Consider the following 21,278-nt stretch of genomic DNA (forward strand, 5'->3'; position numbering starts at 1 on the left):
CACCCTAGTGACAACTGGCATACCTTTATTTCTGAGAGTGTAGGGTCTATACATCAGGGAAAAATAAGTATTGAACACGTCACCATTTTTTTTTCAGAAAACATATTTCTAAAGGTGCCGCTGACTTGAAATTTTCCCTGGATGTCAGTAACAACCAAAGAAATCTATATATGCAAAGAAAACAAAGCTAATTAGTTTACAAGTTAAGTTATGTGTAATAAAACAAAACGACTCAGGGAAAAAGTATTGAACACATGAAGAAAGGAAGGTGTAGAAAGGCAGTGAAAGCCCAGACAGCAGCTGAAATCTCTCAGTAGTTCTTCAGCAACCATCTGCCCTTCGTCATTGTAAATGAATATCAGTTGCTTCAGTCCAACATCTACATTAGCATGATGATGATGAAGATGAAACCAGGATGGACATCTCAGCAAGACAATGATCCAAAACACAGCCAAGGAAACGCTCAATTGTTTTTAGAGAAAGAAAATCAACCTGTAGAATGGCCCAGCCAATCATCTGACTTGAATCCAATAGAAAATACAAATTAAGGGCGTACTCACACTATGTACAGTTGCCCAGTCCCCCCTCCCGTCTGCATTCAAGCCTGAGCACGCTTAGGTCATCGATGATGCGCTGTTCAGTTTAACAGGAAGAGAAGCGCTCTCGCTCAGCATAGTGGAGATTTCTTTAGTTATATGGTTTTAGTCGTTTAGGATGCAGTGACACGCAGTCAAATATTTCGCAGAACAGATCAGCCACTTTTGACACTCATTAACGACCATAAAGTCCTCGTGCTGCAGGAATTAGGAGGTTTGCTGAAGGTGCAGCTGTAATGCAGTGAGGGGTTTGTGTCTTTAATAATTTACGACAGTTTGCGTTCATTGAACAGTAAGAATGATTAATAAATTCACATGAAATAGTCCCTTAAAAGTCACGTCTAGTCATCAGTTTCGGGCTCAGGCATGGTATGCTTGTAGTGTGAGTGCAAGCACGCTAAACTGCCCAAGTGAACTGCGCTCTGGCACACATCTTCCAACCGGGCCAGGGCCGGTCAACTGAACCACACCTGAGCCCAATTCAGAGCACTCACACTTCTCAAACGATCCTGGAAACGGGGCTGGGCACGGTTCGGATAGCATAGTGTGAGTGCACCCTAAAGCTCTTGATTTGATAGACGAGACCCACAGAACCATCCCACAGAGATGTTTACATTTTAAGTCTGTGAAAAACTCATACCTGAGCAATGCATTCTCCATATAAGAGGCGTCTTTAAGCTGCCATCACCAAAAACCTTTTATATAAAGTATTAAATACATTTCAATAGTTCAGCACTTTATTACACAGAACTAATTAAAAAATGTGTTTTGTTTTGTTTTATTTTTATGTTTGTATTGTTTAGGTTTTTCCAAAAATCTGCTTAAATTCCATGTCAGCAGCTCCTTTAGAAATATTATTCCCTGGAAAAAAAGAACATGATGTGTTCAGTGCTTATTTTCCCTGCTGTATGTAGAATTTAGGAAACTTTGTTATTAGCAGTGTTTTGCATGTTACTTTAAAAAAAGTTATAGTTACTAGTTACTTCTCACAAATAGAGTAAGTAACTTAATTACATCATTATAAAGTAACTAATTACTAGGAAAAGTAACTATTATGTTACTTTTTAAAAGAAAAATAAGTTTAAAAAAACATCACACTCATAATGTAACGCCCATTTCGCTTTGCATCATGGGCACCCTTACACCCTTACACCCTTATTTGCATTATTTTGTAATAATTTCTAATAATTTGATTTAACTTTAACACTTAATTACACCATATTGCAATAAAATATATTCACATAATAGTAACACTCTCCCACATAAATAGCTATTATAACTGCATTTATTTCCGCTGTTGATATAAGATTGCAGAAGATTGTTTGACTTGAAATTTTTGCACCATCACACTGATAACATTTTAAATTTTTCGGCAAGGTACAGTTTGAACTGCTGTAGTTAAATTACTATCTTACAAGAGGTTGTTTGCCCTCTTGGTGTGGTTTGGGGAGGTGTGAAAGTGGCAATCGTACTCAGCTGCGCACCAAAAGCGAACCAAACAAGGGTACTGAGAGCTGCTGGATGACTGAAAAATGTCCTTGGCATCTTGCTCTTTAAAACATCACCTGGGAAATATATTAAAAAAAGTTACTAGTTACTTCTCACAAATAATGACTGAGTTAGTAACTGAATAACCTCATAAAAGTAACTAATTACTACAGAAAGTAACCATGTTCCTCTTTAAAAGAAAAATATGTAAAAAAAATAAATAAAAACATAATTGTATGTTATTAGAAAAAAATGCACTCAAAAATGCACACTTCGCCTTGCATCATGGGCACCTTTATACATTATTTGCATTATTTTCTGATAAGCCGGTCATCAATTATTCCTGACCAAAATTGTATTCCTTGTTTATTTTTGTTTGTTTGTTTGTTTGTTAGATACGGTGATTGTTCGTCGATTGACCTCTCTGTTTGTTGGTCTGCGGTCGGTCTTTGGCCTGAGGTTTCAGTACGACTGGCAGGGCGGACGGATCTACCTTCAGCTGGACAGCACCTGGATGGGCTCCACACTCGGCCTCTGTGGGACCCTTAATGGAAACCTGCGGGATGATTTCCTGTGAGAAATGCATATTTTGCGAGATTCTTCTCTCTGTTGAACATATTTTATTGGAATGTCCTGCTTTTAATGCTTGTAGGAGACTTTTTTATAAAGTGAACTCACTTAATAAGTGATTCTATATTATATATAATAAATTTATTAATTATTCTGTAATAATAACTTTATGTGTGTGTGTGTATATATATATAGTGCTGAGCTAAAAAATTGATTGCGATTAATTGCATTTAAAATAAAATATGTGTGTGTATATTTATTATGTATATAATTGTATTGTATATAAATACAAACATGCAAGCATATATTTGAGAAAATGTTTATTTATATTAAAATATAAAATAAATATATATGAGTCAAATTTTATATTTTATATATATATATATATATATATATATATATATATATATATATATATATATATATATATATATATATATATATACACACATTTAAATATCTATGTAAGAAAAATGTTTTAAATAGCTGTGCGTGTGTGTGTGTGCGTGTGTGTGTGTGTGTGTGTGTGAGTGTGTGTGTGTGTGTGTGTGTGTGTGTGTGTATCACATATACATAAAAATTCTAGAACTTCTGACAAAACTTTGATATTAGTGCGCATTATATAAATGTATTATCACATATTAATGTAAAAGATCTGATGTAATATCTAATATATGTATGTTTGTTTGTCTTAAATGTTTTTATTTTATTTTATTTATTATATTTGTATTATTCTGAATTGTTTTTGCCATGAATATAACCAATGACACTGACATAGCATTTAATGATAAGATACAATGCGATGTCTGTGAGAAACAGAGCCTGACTTCCTGAAATCTCTCTGAATATTACTATGCCATTTCTTATATTACCACGAGTGTGTGCTTAAACTTTGTTGCGTGCGTGCGTGCGTGCGTGCGTGCGTGCTTGCGTGCGTGTGTGTGTGTTTTCTTCCAGTTCTCCTGCTGGAATGATTGAAGGAACTCCACAGTTACACGTCAACGCCTGGAAAGTGTCTTCAGCGTGTATAAGTCCTGTCAACATACCTATCATTGACCCCTGTGAAATGAACCAACAAAATGGTAAACGTTTTATCCCTTTGCTCATCAGTTAAAGTGCCCCTATTATTATGCTTTATTGAATATTACCTTCCATGCAGTGAGTAATGCAGCTGTTTGTGAATGTAAAAGGCCTGTACGTTTTAAACATCAAAGTGAACAATGAACAAAGTTATTGTGTCTTGAAAAAGTAACTGATTGTGAAATGATGAAGCTAACCTTTATGATTTCCATTTTAATTTACATAATGGTATTATGTAGATCCATAAGACATTTGCGTAATGCCAGTCTGTTGTCTACATTGGCAGTCTGTGAACAACATCTACTTTGATCAATTACTGGAGCTGATTTGTGTCATCAAGATGATGTCCAGAAGAAGCATTTATTGTTGAGACACAAAACAAAATCTTTATCTAAAAACCACTGTTATCATCTAATCTCTAAAGCTGCTAAATGAATTTTGGTTACACTTTATTTTAAGTGACATTAAGTACTATGCATGTACATTTTATGAATCATTTAGTACAGTGTACTTTACATACAGCTGAAGTCAGAATTATTAACCCTCCTGAATTATTAGCCCCCCTGTATAGTTTTTTCCCCCAATTTCTGTTTAACAGAGAGATTATTTTTTTCTACACATTTCTACACATAATAGTTTTAATAACTCATTTCTAATAACTGATTTATTTTATCTTTGCCATGATGACAGTACATAATATTGATATTTTACATTAGTACAAGATATTTTCAAGATACTAGTCTTCAGCTTGAAGTGACATTTAAAGGCTTACTGTAACTAGATTAATTAGGCAAGTGTGGGTAATTAGGCAAATCATTGTATAACAGTAGTTTGTTCTGTTAAGAGGCTAATAATATTTTAAAAAATTAAAAACTGCTTTTATTCTAGCCAAAATCTTCTTTCTCCAGAAAAAAAAATATTATAGGAAATACTGTGAAGAATTCCTTGCTCTGTTTAACATAAATTTGGAAATATTGTATATACATATTGTATATATTATATTCACTTGTTTACCAGTTTAAACTTTTACCTGTTTGGGACTTCTTAAAGGGACAATTCACTACATTATACACTGTACACTGTACTTCTATTTTAGAATTATTTGCATGTAAATACATCTGTAATTAATTTCTGTAATTATATTGATAATTACTCTGTTGACTCATCCCCTACTCCTGAACCCACAATATAATACCCACCAAAAGCAAACCAACCGAGAGCTGCTGAAAAATGTCCTTGCCTCTTTGCCCCTTTAAACCTTACCTAGTGATTTAGTCCTCAACTGTAAATTTGGAGCAAGGAATTTTTCACAGTATTTCCTATAATATTCGTTTCTTCTGGAGAAAGTCTAACTTGTTTTATTTTGACTAGAATAAAATCAGTTTAAAAAAAAAACAACAACAACATTTAAGGTCAATAGTATTAGCCCACTTAAGCATTTTTTTTCGATTGTCTACAGAACAAACCATCTTTGTACAATGACTTAACCTAGTTAAGCCTTTAAATGTCACTTTAAGCTGTATAGAAATGTCTTGAAAAATATCTAGTCAAATATTATTTACTGTCATCATGGCAAAGATAAAAGAAATTAATTATTACACTCAAGAAAAATGATTACGGCTGCTTGTTCAAACTACTTATTTAAAATGAGCTGAAAAAACCCAATTCTTGTAAGTTCTTTGGCCAATTTATTTGTTTTATGTTCACTCCACATAATCTGTAAACTATTAGGTTTACTTAAGTGTTTTGTGTTCGGACAATATGAAGGAATTGTGTTGGTCCAACTAGCTGTTTGGGGGATTTGTAGTTCCCTGCATGCTTTACGTGGGATTGAATTAAGAGAGGGAAATGTTGACAATAAAAGTAGCATTTGATGTTTAAAGTTAAAAGAAAGACTTGTTAGAGTTTAATCTTCACTTTAATTTGAAGATTTAGAAGAGTTTCATCTAATGTTTTGAGAATACCACCTTGCAGAAGCACCCATGCTGGGTGTTGGCGACTTAATTAGTTTGCTGCTTTGCTCATTGAGCAATAACTGTTCTAAAATTAGTTCTGAGATCAGTCTCCATCAACTATATATGTAACTCATGAAATATGCTTAAAAATGGCTCTTTTATTTCATTTAGGATAACGTCAAATGAAACTAAGAGTTTTTGAAATGTATGACACATGGTAGACATACATGATGTTATCAGGCCTTTGAGTTTAAGTTAAATAAAAATCTAAATGTATTTAAACTTTATGTGATAAAATCATGTTGGAACAACTCAATTGCATTTTGTTGTGTAAACAGTTTTTTTAGTTGATGCTAAACTAATTTATTGGATGGAAATCCTGCCCTCAATAAAACTGAGTTCATCCAATGAGTTGTTTTTTTGAGTGTAGAAATGAGTTATTAAAACTATTATGTTTAGAAATGTGTTGAAAAAAATCTTAATCTCTCCATTAAACAGAAATTAGGGAAACAATATACAGAGGGCTAATAATGACTTCAACTGTATCAATATTTCTGAAAAATTTGTGATTTCCTCACCTTCACGATACCGATAATTTTTTGTCTTCCAGTGTTTTATGCTGCCCAGTGTGATGTGCTGTTGGAGGAAGTGTTTAGACCATGTCATGCGTATGTGAGCCCCAGCATGTACCACCAGCAGTGCCGCTACCAGGCCTGTCGATGTGGCAGCACCTGCCTCTGCACGGCTCTGTCCCACTACGCCTACATCTGCAGCAAACACCAAGTCACCATCAACTTCAGAGCACACGTCTCTGAGTGCGGTTCGTTGGTCATCCATACATCTGTCCGTCTATCTGTGTGTCTATGGCATGAGTATGTTTATAAAGTGATCTGTGTTACACTGAAAAAAAATATGCTGGGTGTTTATTCAAACTGCTTATTTAAAATGAGCTGAAACAACACAATTCTTGAGGGTTTTTTGGGGGGGACATTCAGTAAAGGCACAGCTAAACAGATGTGTTTTCAGTCTTGATTTGAATGTGTCTAATGTTGGAGCACATCTGATCATTTCTGGAAGCGAGGGGCGTAGTAGCTGAAAGCCAATCCACCTTGCTTTGACTGAACTCTTGTCAAAAGATTTGTTTCTATATAGAAATAAATTTTAATCCCTATGTGCTGTTGGTGATGTTTTCATCCACTCTTGAGTCTTAATTTGGCCATAACTTTCTCTGTGTTTCAGCAAATGGAATGATTTTTGGTAACAAATCTTATTTTGACATATTTTTTGGGAAAAATGTGATTATAATGGAGGTCAATGGGGCAAAAACAGCCACCTACGCAACAAAAGAGTAGTCAATTTGAACTGTACACAAGGGTTAATAAAATATAAAACACTTTTGAAAAACTAATGATTACTGGTCCAACATACAAATAAAAAAATATATGGTAACACTATTTTGATGGTCCATTTGAGTATTAGTAGACTGTCTGCTTAATATCTGTTGATACTGCTGCCAAACGGACATTTAACTCGCTATAAGAAACTTTGCCAGTGCATGTCAACTTACACTAACCCTAACTCCAACCTAACAGTCTACTTATAATCTAATGAGAATTAGTTGCAATGTAACTTAAATTCAACAAACGGACCATCAAAATAAAGTGTGGCCAAATATATAGCTAAGTAAAATGCAAGAATATGTAAACTTTGTACTTTCAACTACTATCTGTGTATGTGTGCAGGTATGGTGTGTTTAGGAGGGATGATGTATCACCCGTGTACATCAGCTTGCGGGAGGACGTGTCAGTCCGTCAGTAGTGCTGAAGTGTGTGACGGAGACTGTGCTGAAGGATGCAGCTGCACCGAGGGAACTTTCTACGATCACAGTCGCCAGCGATGTGTGCTGCTGTACGTCTGAATACACCAAACAACCCTACACTCACTCTGTCATTTCTGAACACTAGCATATACAGTGACATTTAAAAGTTCTCTTAACTCTTCATAACAAAAAACAACGATAACACTTTATAATAATTACACTCTAGGAATCATTTATTAAGCATTAGCAAATAGTTAATTCATTATGTGCTAAGCATTAACTCTACATTAATAGATGTTAGTAAACAGTTTATAAATACAGCTAAAATACTGCATTCTTGACTTGTACATGTATAATGTGCTTACTGATTGTGTTTTCATACTTTATTAATGATTTATTTTTCATTCCTTGTATTATTTACAAACCAGTTATTTAATAATAGTTTGTGTTTTTTAAGGTTATTCAGAATGTATTTCAATTAACATTTATATATCGTATTTATTCATTCATTCGTTCATTCATTCACTTTTCTTCGGCTTAGTCCCTTTATTTATAAGGGGTCACCACAGCGGAATGAACCGCTAACTTATCCAGCATATGTTTTACACAGCGGATGCTCTTCCAGCTGCAACCCAGTTATGGGAAACACCCATACACCTACGTATACTACGGCCAATTTAGTTCGTTCAATTCACCTGTAGCGCATATCTTTGGACTGTGGGGGAAACCGGAGCACCTGGAGGAAACTCACGCCAACATGGGGAGAACATGCAAACTCTACACAGAAATGCCAACTGGCCTAGCTGGGACTCGAAACAGTCAACAGGGTACTAAAATAAAGACAAAAAATAACAGGGGAAAACAAAAACAGTATATACTTACATAAACAACCATATAGACACAAATACGGATTTACACAAAGACTATACAATAAATATTATAAAATGGAATCAAAGAATGAGGGCTTCCTTTTTCTAAACATATCCACCATTTGTCACCTACATATCTTCTATTATCTCATCAAGTGTATCCCCATTATTTAATTTTTGGGGAAAAAAGGGGAAAAAAAAGGTTCCAAGCGTCTTCAAAAACTAACCGTATACATCTATCTTTGAATAATATATGTTATTTCATCTAGAGACATCTTTATTGCCATTTCCCTTAAGGGACTGTTCACCCAAAAGCAAAAATTCATTTACTCACCCTTTACTTGTTTCAAACCTTTATGAGTTCTTTCTTCTGTTAAACAAAAAAGAAGATATTTTGAAAAATGTTTACCATTGACCTGTAACTGTTGACTTCCATTGTATTTGTTTTTCCTACATTTGAACTTTCTTTGCAATATCTTCTTTTGTACTCAACACAATAAAACAACTCATAATGGTTAAGAATCAATTAAGGGTAAGTAAATAGTGATTAAAATTTCGATTTTAGGTAGACTATCCCTTTAATCCACCTCTCTATACTTTGGTGCCTTCCAATGAAGCGTTGAAAGTCATTCAGCTTGTAAAAAGTTTTTTTGATTTCTAACTGGGTGTTGGATCTTCTTTCAGCTCCCAGTGTCACTGTTACTTCATGGGTTCCGTTTTTCAGCCTGGTGAAGTGTCCTTCAGCTCTTCTGGACCATGGTGAGTTAGTACACATTGTTTTGTTCTTATTTACAACTTCTACAAAATTTGCATGGCTGTACATTTAATAAGTGCACCATTTCCCAATCATGCTTGGTCAATGATGCAAGGGGCCTTTCATATATCCCGTCTTAGAGCTCATTCACACTGAAAGGTTTTTTTGATAAAAGCGACGCATATATCAAGAGGGTATCTGGACACAGCCTGTAAACAGAAACGTGCAATGCTTATGCCTCATCTCAGGTCTTTTGATTGGCCCACTGCCGTGAAACTGACAGTGATGAGCAGCACTGCGTGTAAAAGTAGAAGTTATTTTAACTTTACATGACGTCCAAAAAAATGTGGCGCTATATATATACACACACATATAGACACATATATACACATATAGCGTATACATATAGCCTTTTTTTAAATTACTTAAATGAACATATTTATTTAGAATATTGCTAATAATATATGTTTCTATTTGATTATTTTTAGTCTCTGCAGAAATGGTCGTATGGAGTGTGTGCCAGAGGAGAGAGGTATCCTAAACTTTTTTTTTTTTTTACTTCTTCTTTGCTCCATTTACTCAGTCTCTTACCCTCCCCTTCCTGGGGAAAAAGTGTTTTCATCTTCAGGGTCAGCAGTACATTCCTCAGAGGTAACGCATTGAGCGGACTGAATGCTGGACAGATCTGAACCTCAGATACACATGCAAAAAGAAAGAGAGAGACCCAGGGGTGGAGATAGCAAATTCCACCTTTTCTCTTTTTTTCTGGACTATTTGACTTTTTTCAAGACTTTTCCCCAAATTGTAGGACGTTACTCAGCTGCCAGATCTGACTTTGAATCAAAACCTTAATTATTATTTAGGTGAAAATATTATTAGTATTTGTCAATTTTCATTCCTTTTTCTTCAGCTTGTCCCTTTATTCATCAGGGTTCGCCACAGTGGAATGAACCACCAACTTGTCCAGCATATGTTTTACACAGTGGATGCCCTTCCAGCTGCAACCCAGCACTGGGAAACATCCATACACTCTCACATTCACACACGTACACCATGGCCAATTTAGGTTATTGAATTCACCTATAGCGCATGTGTTTGGACTGTGGGGGAAACCGGAGCACCCGGAGGAAACGCACACTGACATGGGGAGAACATGCAAACTCCACACAGAAATGTCAACTGGTCCAGCTGGGACTCAAACCAGTGACCTTCTTGCTGTGAGGCGACTGAGCTAACCACTGAGCCACCGTGCTACCTATTATTTATCAATTTTAGTTTTTTTTTTTTAATAAAAACATTTTTAATAATTCAAACTGAACTGGTTGCCTTGTTAACCCGAAATCCAATTACTAGGTAATTAATACTAATCACTAATATAATTTTTCAAACTCTATAAATTATCTATATTATTTTTTATCTTGATTAGATAAATAATCTATATTATCTTCAAATCTTCCAGGGATTGGAATAATATTGAAATGATCTTAATATTGATATGATCCTATATTTGTAATAGATCTTTCCAATCTGGTAAATTTCCAAATAAAATGAAAATTGCAAAGGTAATTCCACTTTATAAATCTGAAGATCAACAATACTTTACAAATTACAGGCCAGTTTCTATACTATCTCAATTTCCAAATATTTTAGAAAAACTCTTTGTTGAACGGCTTAATAATTTCATAAAAACGCATAACATTTTAGCTGATTAGCCATATGGGTTCAGGAAAAATAGATCAACATCTCTGGCATTAACAGAAATTATTGAGGAAATTAATAATAAGATAAAAAGGAGAAGGTAGTTGGAATTTTTATAGATTTAAAGAAGGCATTTGATACAATAAATCATAATATATTGGTAAATATATTAGAAAGGTATGGTATTAGCCATAGTAACCTTGGACTGGATAAGCAGTCATTTAAAAAATAGGCAACAGTTCGTGGAAATTGGCAATTGTAAATCTTTGTAAATCAAAAAATTGTGGCAAACCACAAGGATCAGTTTTAGGTCCACTATTGTTTATAATTTACATTAATGATATGTGTAAGAAATCAGAGTTGTTTAAGTTTATTTTATTTACAGATGCTACTAGTATTTTTTGTTCAGGGGATAATTGACCGAAACTTATGGAGTTGATTAAAACAGAAATTAATCAATTGAAATTGTGGTTTGACGTAAACAAATTGTCATTAAATATAAGTAAAACAAAGGTTATGTTCTTTGGGATATTAAAAAGTAGTCATAATACAGCTTTATAAATTGATAATGAAGTTATAGAAAGAGTGAATGCAATTAAGTTTCTTGGTGTTGTACTGGATCATAAAATTAGTTGGAAACCGCAAATAAATAATGTGAAATCAAAAATAATTAAAAACTGTAGCAATAGTGTATAAAGCAAGATTTATCCTGGACAATAAATCAATGTATATATTATATAACACGCTTATGTTGCCATATATGAGTTATTGTGTTGAAATTTGGGGCAATACATATAAATCTAATTTACGATCCATATGTACAATGCAGAAAAAAGTAATTAGACTGAAAGAAAATGTGGGGTAATTGGAGCATACAAATCCTTTATTTTTAAATTGAAGATACTTAAAATCAATGATTTGATTAAATTTAAAACAGCACAATTTATGTTTAAAGCTAGGAATAAACTACTTCCGAAATGCATACAAACGTTTTTTGAAGAAAGACAAGGGGGATATAATCTGAGAGAAGAACAACATTTTAGGAGGCTGAAAACAAGGACAACTTTAAAAAGTTTTATTGTGTATATCTGTATGTGGTGTGAAATTATGGAACAGTTAGATTCTCAAGCAATCTCAGGATATTAATCAATTTTAAAAGTTGTATAAATAAATATTATTAAAGGAATATAATGATGAAGGTTATTGAAAAAGGATAAAATGAGAAAGGTATGATGAAATTTTAATCAATGTCTATTTGGAGTACTATGTTTTTTGGGGGGGTCTATGTTATAAAATGTAAATGTACAACTGGAATTAAACATATAATATGTCAAAGATGCCGAAAGGATAGAATATGTGTCATGTAAAAAGAAGAGATAAGTAAAAGACGAGATAAGTTTAAGTAATAGACAAATTATGTATGTGGTAATGGGGTGGGAAAATAATAAGCTTGTGCTTCATCCTGCTCCATTTTCATCCATGTTGAAATGTATTTTTAGTTAACAATATTTATGTATGATATTTCGGTTCGAAAATAAATTAATTTAAATCAAATCTTGGGTGATTTAAGGAAATAGAGATTTAAAAAAGTTTTAAGATTAAATGTAACAAGTTAAAATGTGGATGAGATAAATCAAACATACATTCAACCAATTGTAAATATACAGTTGTAAGGCAACAAATATTTCCCAGGTGAGCTTTAATGGAGGGGCACTTTTTTCCAACACATTTTTAAACAGTATTTTTAATAACTAATTTCTGTAATATTTTACTAATTATTTTGCAAGATCAGCTGCATTCAGCTTAAAGTGCAGTTTGAAGGCTTAACGGTTAATTACTGTAGCTTAATTAGGCAAGATCAGTATAGTCATTGGACAGCAGTGGTTTGTTCTGTAGACAATTAAAAATATATATCTTATTGGGGACTAATAAAATTGACCTTAAAAGTATTTTAATAACTGCATTCATTCATCCATTCTCTTCTATTCATTTATTTTTTTTCTTCACAGAGCCCGAGCGAGGAGACTGTCCCAATGGCAAAGTGTACTACAGCTGTCGGGGTCAGAGCGGCCGCGGACCCTCAGGTGTTGGTTTGGCCTGTGAACTGACCTGTCGAAACCTGATGCTGAACCTGACCTGCCCTCCCATGACTCCTTGTGTTCCAGGATGTGGATGTCCTGCTGGGTAATCGTGTTCATCTTTGCTTGTGAAACAAATGTTTGGGAAGTATGCTTGTCTGTTGACACCAGAGCCTGTAACGTTACACCGTTTCTTCTTTAATTGGTGCAGGCTAGTGGTTCATAATGGAGAGTGTTATTACCCAGAGAACTGCCCCTGTGCGTGGCTCGGTCTAGAGTATCTCCCTGGGGAGACAGTGGACACGCCGTGCTACCGATGGTCAGTGCGCTTTAGTGCTTCTATAATTCTGTTTCCTGTTAATGCTTGATCCTTCAGTTTGTGGAAGTTTGAAATGATCTTGAGTGATTTAAGAAAATGGATGTTTTAAAAAATGTTTTAGGACAAATTAAATGAATAGTAACAAGCTAAAATGTGGATGAAATATGTAAAACATACAGTTAAAGTCAGAATTATTAGCCCCCCTTTAAAATTTTGTTTTCTTTTAAAAATATTTCCCAAATTATGTTTGATAGAGCATGGAAATTTTTACAGTATGTCTGATAATATTTTTTCTTCTGGAGAAAGTCTGATTTGTTTTATTTCGGCTAGAATAAAAGCAGTTTTTAATTTTCTAAAAATCATTTTAAGGTCAAAATTATTAGCCCCTTTAAGCTACTTTTTTTTTGAGAGTCTAAAGAACAAACAATTTAAAAACTGCTTTAATTCCAGCCAAACTGAAAGATAAAATACTTTCTCCAGAAGACAAAATATAATAGAACATTCTTGCTGTGTTAAACATCACTTGGGAAATATATGAAATATATTTAAAATTCACAGAAGGGCTAATAATTTTGCCTTCAACTGTTTATAGAAATGAATAAACTATTTCATTGTAGAAGATAAATGAGATAAAAATCTAAAATAGAATTTTATAAAAATACGTTTTTACGCATTCTGCATTAGAGAAAATTTCTACATTTTTTTGAGCACAAAAAATATACATTTTATTGTAATTAAAATTATTCGTAAAATGAGATGACAAAAATAACTGGAAAGTCAATTTTTTTTTTTTTGTTTTTTTTTCCACTCAGAGCCCATGAAGATGTTTGATTAAAGAAGAATGAATGATAAAAAAGAGCCTTGGATGTCTTTAAAAGCCAAATTAGAGTCTAATTAATCAAAATATATTTATAAAAAAAACTGCTATGAGATTGTGATGGTTTGTAGTGTATTTTGGATCAAGAATTTTAATGCAGCCTTGATGACCATCACATGATTCTTAACAGCTCTCCTTCCCAAATGTTTTTGTGTATAACATTTTCCCTCTATTACAGTTGAAGTCAGAATTATTAGCCCCCCTTTGAATTTTTTTCCTTTTTTAAATATTTCCCAAATGATGTGTAACAGAGAACGGAAATTTTCACAGTATGTCTGATAATATTTTTTCTTCTGGAGAAAGTCTTATTTGCTTTATTTCGGCTAGAATAAAACCAGTTTTTAATTAAAAAAAAAAACATTTTAAGGTCAAAATTATTAGCCCCTTTAAGCTAATTTTTTAAACAATTTTTTTTCAATAGTCTACAGAACAAACCAACATTATTCAATAACTTGCCTAATTACCCTAACCTGCCTAGTTAACCCAATTAACCCAGTTAAGCCTTTAAATGTCGTTTTAAGCTGTATAGAAATGTCTTGAAAAATATCTAGTCAAATATTATTTACTGTCATCATGGCAAAGATAAAATAAATCAGTTATTAGAGATGAGTCATTAAAACTATTATGATTAGAAATGTGTTGAAGAAATCATCTTTCTGTTAAACAGAATTTGGGGGAAAAAATTCAAGGGGCTAATAATTCTGACTTCAACTGTATAGATTATAAACTTGTTACCAGAAATCAATGCTGTTATGCATTATAATAAAATCCTTATTGATCACATGATTACATCAACATGATCATGTGATCAATATTTTAAACAGTCAGAATACAATTTTTTTTTTTTTCAAAAGTGCAATTATCTACGCATGTTTGATTTAGTCTCTCTGCCTCTCCAGTGTGTGTCATCGTGGATTCTTCAACTGCACATACTCACCATGTCCAGCAGTGTGTACCGTATACAGTGACCGTCATTACCACACATTTGATGGCCTGGAGTATGATTATGTGAGCGACTGCCAGGTCAACCTGGTCAAGGTACATGCTGCTGTGTGTGTGTGTCCATGTAAGTTTCTGCATGTACAGTATGGAAAGCCTACATTTTTTATAGATGGATTCTTCTGTGATTTAGATTACTTAAGATTACTTAAGATTGCTTAAATATTCTACATATCAAACAAAATATATAAAGCAGTACTTGCATTTACATTTATTCATTTAGCAGACGCTTTTATCTAAAGTGACTTGCAAATGAGGATGAAGCACTTAAAGTTCACATGAACAGGAAGCTGCGACCGTTTTTTTTTGTATTGTGACGAAGTTCTTAGAGAAATGGAATATTAAATAAGAAAACAGTGGGCGTGGCTTGTTTTTCTACTGCGAGCTGATTGGATGTAGTAAAGTAGGCATTTCATTCAGAAAGATGGGGATTTAGAAGAGTTATTACAACCTATAACAGACTCCTCCTCCTCACCATTTCTGTTTGTTGTCGAAACTGACAGTTGGAGGGGGCGTGGTTAAGTATGTTAGCCCCACCCAATACCTCAGACAGATGTAATCTGAGAATTTATCTGAAAACAAACAGGAAGTGCATTTTTATATTTTAATTTTAGTTTACAGTGGCATTAATGACATGCACAGATGAATTGTTCACCACAAAACTAGCAATATCAGCTAACAACATCATATGGTTAGTTATAATTTAATTTGTACTTTAAAAAGCACTTTAATTACCAGAGAGCGGCAGTGGATAAATGCCATGAAAATTTAGTTTAGCAGTCTTTTTATACATACACATTTACATAAACATACATGCATACATACATAGACATATAAATACTGCACATACACACACACGTACATACATACATACATACATACATACATACATACATATATATATATATATATATATATATATATATATATATATATATATATATATATATATATATATATATATATACATACATACATACATACATACATACATACATACATACATACATACATACATACATACATACATACATACATACATACATACATACATACATTTAAACATACACAAGCACACAGAGAGGAAAGAGTTTGTTGCCATAGGAGGTTTGTCAAGTTCACTCAGAATTACACAATATTTCTATAAATGTATATGGAAATTGAGTTTTTATTATAAAAAAAAAATTGTCTGTTGCGTTCGGAGATGAAAAGTACAGGTGCAGTATCTAGGACAGGTGGTTTGTCAAGGCCACTCACATGCGCAGTAGTGACAATGGAAGCAGTTAATTCTTCTGTTTATAATGCAATGCTGTGGGTATTTCTTGGGTTTCTTTGTGGGCATTTGGAGTTACTGTGCGAGAGCGCCCTCTAGCCTTTACTACTAATACCACAACTGTTCTTCCCTGACAAGATGTGCATGGCAATCGCAGCTTTGATAAATTGCATTTGCAAATTCATTTCAATTAATCACCCAGCCATAATGAAGCTGCACATTTCACAGACCTGCCATTTTACATTTACATTTAGTCAATTAGCAAACGCTTTTATCCAAAGCGACTTACAAATGAGGACAAGGAAGCAGTTTACACAACTATAAGAGCAGCAGTGAATAAGTGCTATAGACAAGTTTCAGGGGTGTAAAGTCTAAGAAGCAAAGCATTAGTAATGTTTTTTTTTTTTTTTTGATAGAGTACAATTACAATTACAATTTTGGCAGACTGACTTTAATATACACTGAAAAAAGCTGGGTTCCACACAATTCCTTCATATTGTCCCAGCACAAATTGATTAAGTTAACTTTTTATTGTTTTTACTTGTTTTACACGTTGATTGAACATAAAGCTGTTGTTAAGTTGTCCCCCAAAAAACCTAAAGAACTGTGTTGTTTCAACTTATTTTAAATAAGTAGTTGAAACAAGCAGCAAAAGTCATTTTTTTGAGCGTGAGCTGTTTTTAGTCTAACAAGAAATCTTTGAGTTCTGAAAATTAAAAATGTCTTAAATGCCGCTTTTGATTATAATCATATTATTTATCATTGCTGAATAAAATTGTTATTTAAGGCCTTGAGACGAACAACCGTATAAGTGCCACGATAGGGTAAGAATCAAGTCAAAAAGGATCCAAATGCAAGTGAGAGTTTATTAGTATAATAAAGAGTGCAACAAAATAGTCAACAGAGAGTGATAGCAGCGTGGATGAAAGACTTAGACACTGGAATCACAACTGGAACATCTAGAAGGCCAGCCCAAGCCGATCCTGATTGTGAACATTATATTATATATTTTTATTTTACTTGCAGATAGACAACAAAAGCTTCTCAATTCTAAGGAGATAACATTTTTCATTGTCGGTATTAAAAATCAAAAGTTATTGTGATTTATATTTATATGTGGATGAACCGTATATGTCCAGTTAGTGTGGAATAACAGTATAACTCCAATTCATCATATCACTTTAAACCACTAAAGATCTGATTCCTTTATCTTTGTTTTAATACAGTAACAGAAACTTCAGGTTAATGTTAAGCCTTTCTTTCAAGTTTATTATTATTATTATAATTATTATTATTATTATAATAATTATTATTATTATTTTAAAAACAGAAAATACAGTATAAACAATGTACAATTCACAGACCTTCTTACAGTACAGGCAATAACAATCAATTATTAACAATAAACAGTAAATAAATAAATAAATAAATAAATACAATGCAGACATACATCAAAGCTAAATATTGTCGTATTTAGAAAAGTCGGCGCAGTGTATATACTACTTCAAACTGTTCTCGCGCTCTGCCATCTCACGATTAAAAAAATATATATAGGCAAGGCAAGTTTATTTATATAGCACATTTCATACACAGTGGCAATTCAAAGTGCTTTACATAAACAGGAATAAAAGAAACAAGTATATAAAAAAGCAAATAAAAATTATTAAAAACAGATTAAAACAGATTAAAATGTGTTAAAAACAGGTTATAAAAGAATGAAAAATTATAAACAAATAAACTCTGCTTGCTGTAGTTTACACAGGACTGGTGGGAAATATGCATTGATACGGCTTTATTATATATGGAATGTGGTTTATTTTGATAGGTTAACTGTTTTTGTGCTGTCTAGCGCTCCTCAGCGCGTTCAGAGAGAGAGAGAGAGATCCTATCAAATATATAGTTCTTCCACTCACTTCCTTTGGTGGATTTTCCCTGGTTTTTGTTCTTCTCTTTCATTCAAATATGTTTTCCCAACATCCCTCAAAGTCTTCCTTACTCTGTCCTTCCATTTGTTCATGTCGGCTCTCCTTTTTTTGCAGAGGATTTGCCTTTTAAAGTCCGAAGCGGACATGACAGCAAGCGGGATCTCTATTCTTCTTAGTGGACATAAACGTTTTTTCCGCGTGATGCTATTTTAGCAGACTCTCCCAAAACTGTTTCTGTATACAACGTTCACTCATACAATTAATGTCACATGATTATCTCATTATTTTATTTTATTTTTTACTTATACAGTTGTTTGTCGCCCGCACTCATTTATTTTAAGAAAAAATAACTCATTTATTTTAAGTTTTTTACATTATAATACAGGCTTCTGGTATGCTCTGTGAAGGCTAGATATACGTGGAAGTTGCTCTGTGAACATGCCAATGAAAATACCAACACTGTGTTAATCGGGACAAAACATTGATGAAATGTTGGCTGACAGAGGAGGGGAGCAGGTAGCTAATGCTAATGCGCTCCAGCACAGGTGGTGGAAGAGTTAATACCTGCTCCTTTGGAGATATTAATTTCAACAACTGTGTGCTTGGAAGTTTCCACGCTTTGATTTTTATCAGTTTTGCTGACTCTATTTTAATAGCATTACTGTAAGTTGACTACGCTCTACTGTAGATATAGCCATTAAAACAACAATGTTCAACAGTCAAAAGTTAATACTATGGTTTCTGTGCTTGTACCATAGTAATAGAGTTAAGCTTAGTCTCACAAAAAGCACTAAGACTAAGCCTATCTTTGTGTAAAACAGTGCTGACCGTGTGCTTTGTGTGTCAGTCTTAAGACTAAGTGAAGAAGCGCTTACCAGCATGCCCTTAACAATGCATGTTTCACCAGTAGAAAGCCTTGCTCCTTTAAACAGAAGAATTTTTTAATGAAGGGCCAAAGAGTGTGTTTGCGTGCGCGCTCTCCCACTTTGCAGACTTCAGTAAGGACGGATAAAGTAGCCGGAAAAGAGATCTGCTCCTACCGCCTGTAATCTTGGGAAAATCAGAGGGGATTTTTAATTAGAACAGGACTGTGGTAATGGAGCCAGAGTTAATGTCAGTCCCAGCACAGAAACTCAGCAAAGAGCCGCACTTAACAAAGAGCAATCTGTTCCCTATCAGCCTACGCAATGCTACCCGCTACTGCCCTTAATGACTGAGAAAGTGTGTATGCAAGTGTGTGTGTGGTTTGTGTACCTATGTGTGTGTGTGTGTGTGAATGCTTAAGGTGCAGGTGAATAGACTTTGGTGTCTCCTAAAGGCCAGTGATTCTCTGAGGAGTCTACTGATCTACTCCAGGGACAGACTTTTCCATCACGACAAAAAGAAAATGGCTTTAGTCTCACTCACACACACACATACTGTATACATACGTACACACACTCACAACAACACACTAGGTTTCGATACGAATAATGGGATACTGGTGTTGCGTAGATGCATCAGAAGTGCATTGATTAAATAAATACTTTTCTTACTTAGATTTTTTTAATCTTGTTTCTTGTCCAAATATCTAAACATTCCACAATCAAGACGCATTTTCTAGACAAGCAAAGCATAGCGTTTTGTTTCTCAAAAGTAATTTTGAGATCGTTTTCAGATTATTTTGCTTGTTTTAAGGAAAAACTGACTTAATTTTGACACATTAATTCCTAAAACAAGACAATATTTTTGCTTGCTTAGAAAATGCTTCTTGATTTAAGAATTTCGACGGCGACAATGGCAACAGAAATGAACTGCTAAAGTGAAGGATTTGCATGAGGAGGGAAAATTCATGTCTTACTTTGATTTAGTGGACAAATATGATATTGGAGCCCAAGGGGACTTCTGGAAATACCTGCAAATTAGACACTGCATCAAGGACAAATTTAATATGAAGGACAATCCTCTATATGCTTATTTACAGTCACCACAAGTTGCTAGGACTGCTTCTATGTGTTACGAAATGATGCTCCGTGTAAATTCAGAAGTATGTAATAATTTCAGAATAATCCGGCTGAAGGATCTGGGGAATGATATTGAGGAGATTAAGTGGCTGGACATCCTTTCCAATGTAGGTAAAAATATAAGAGAAGTTCATTCTGTACAAAATAATACATAGATATATTGTATTAGATTAGATTAGTTTAGATTCAACTTTATCGTCATTACACATGTACAAGTACAAGGCAACGAAATGCAGTTTCGGCCTAACCAGCAGTGCAATAGCAGCAAGTGCAGGATACAGGTATAAGTTATAAAGTGCAGTTATAGAAAAACTATGGAGATATTTACACCATTATATACAGGTTGTATTAGCTATGAACAGATTTACAATAAATGAATATATGTACAGGATGCTATTAATAGCAGAAGTGTGCAGACAGATAAACATAATTACAAATGTTCATGTGCTGTGGGTATGTACAGTTCAGATAAGTGAATCAGTGCAATGAATATGTGCAAACTTTAAATGTGCAAATGTTAAATAGTGCAGTGATTGTGAGGAGTATAAGTTAGAGGAGTGTGGGGGGTGTATTGGGGGGGCAAAAGAGTCAGTGAGGGGCAGAGTTCAGAAGGAAGACAGCTCTGGGGAAAAAGCTGTTCCTCAGTCTGCTGGTTTTTGTCCGGGGGAGCCTGAAGCGCCTGCCGAAAGGCAGGAGAGAAAACAGTCTGTGAGCAGGGTGAGAGGTGTCCTTAAAAATACTGCGTGCTCTGCGCAGTGTAGTCCCTGTGATGCGTTGGGCAGTTATAGCAGTATTATACTACTACACACCATCCAGACTCTATAGGATGGGACTAGCTGGAAATAATCTGTGTTGGAGATGCAATAAAGAAGAGGGTACTTATTTAAACATGATCTGAGAATGTTGTTTACCCATTCTGGTGTAAAATTGTAAGAATAATGGAGGAGTGGCTAGGCTGTGAGTTACCTGGAGAGC

The 21,278-nt window shown here is 34.0% G+C and overlaps 1 protein-coding gene across 1 annotated transcript in view; it reads left to right on the top strand.

The window, feature by feature from the left end:
• Window positions 1-21,278, top strand: part of otogl (otogelin-like) — a 123,891-nt gene that overhangs the window by 22,351 nt on the left and 80,262 nt on the right. The window contains exons 17-25 of the mRNA XM_056478020.1: window positions 2,480-2,657; window positions 3,612-3,736; window positions 6,300-6,509; window positions 7,432-7,597; window positions 9,062-9,136; window positions 9,620-9,663; window positions 12,839-13,013; window positions 13,119-13,226; window positions 15,003-15,141. Coding sequence (XP_056333995.1) covers window positions 2,480-2,657; window positions 3,612-3,736; window positions 6,300-6,509; window positions 7,432-7,597; window positions 9,062-9,136; window positions 9,620-9,663; window positions 12,839-13,013; window positions 13,119-13,226; window positions 15,003-15,141 — 1,220 coding nt within the window. The remainder of the gene's footprint in view (window positions 1-2,479; window positions 2,658-3,611; window positions 3,737-6,299; window positions 6,510-7,431; window positions 7,598-9,061; window positions 9,137-9,619; window positions 9,664-12,838; window positions 13,014-13,118; window positions 13,227-15,002; window positions 15,142-21,278) is intronic.

This window comes from Danio aesculapii, chromosome 18 (assembly GCF_903798145.1).
Source record: "Danio aesculapii chromosome 18, fDanAes4.1, whole genome shotgun sequence".
NCBI lineage: Eukaryota > Metazoa > Chordata > Actinopteri > Cypriniformes > Danionidae > Danio > Danio aesculapii.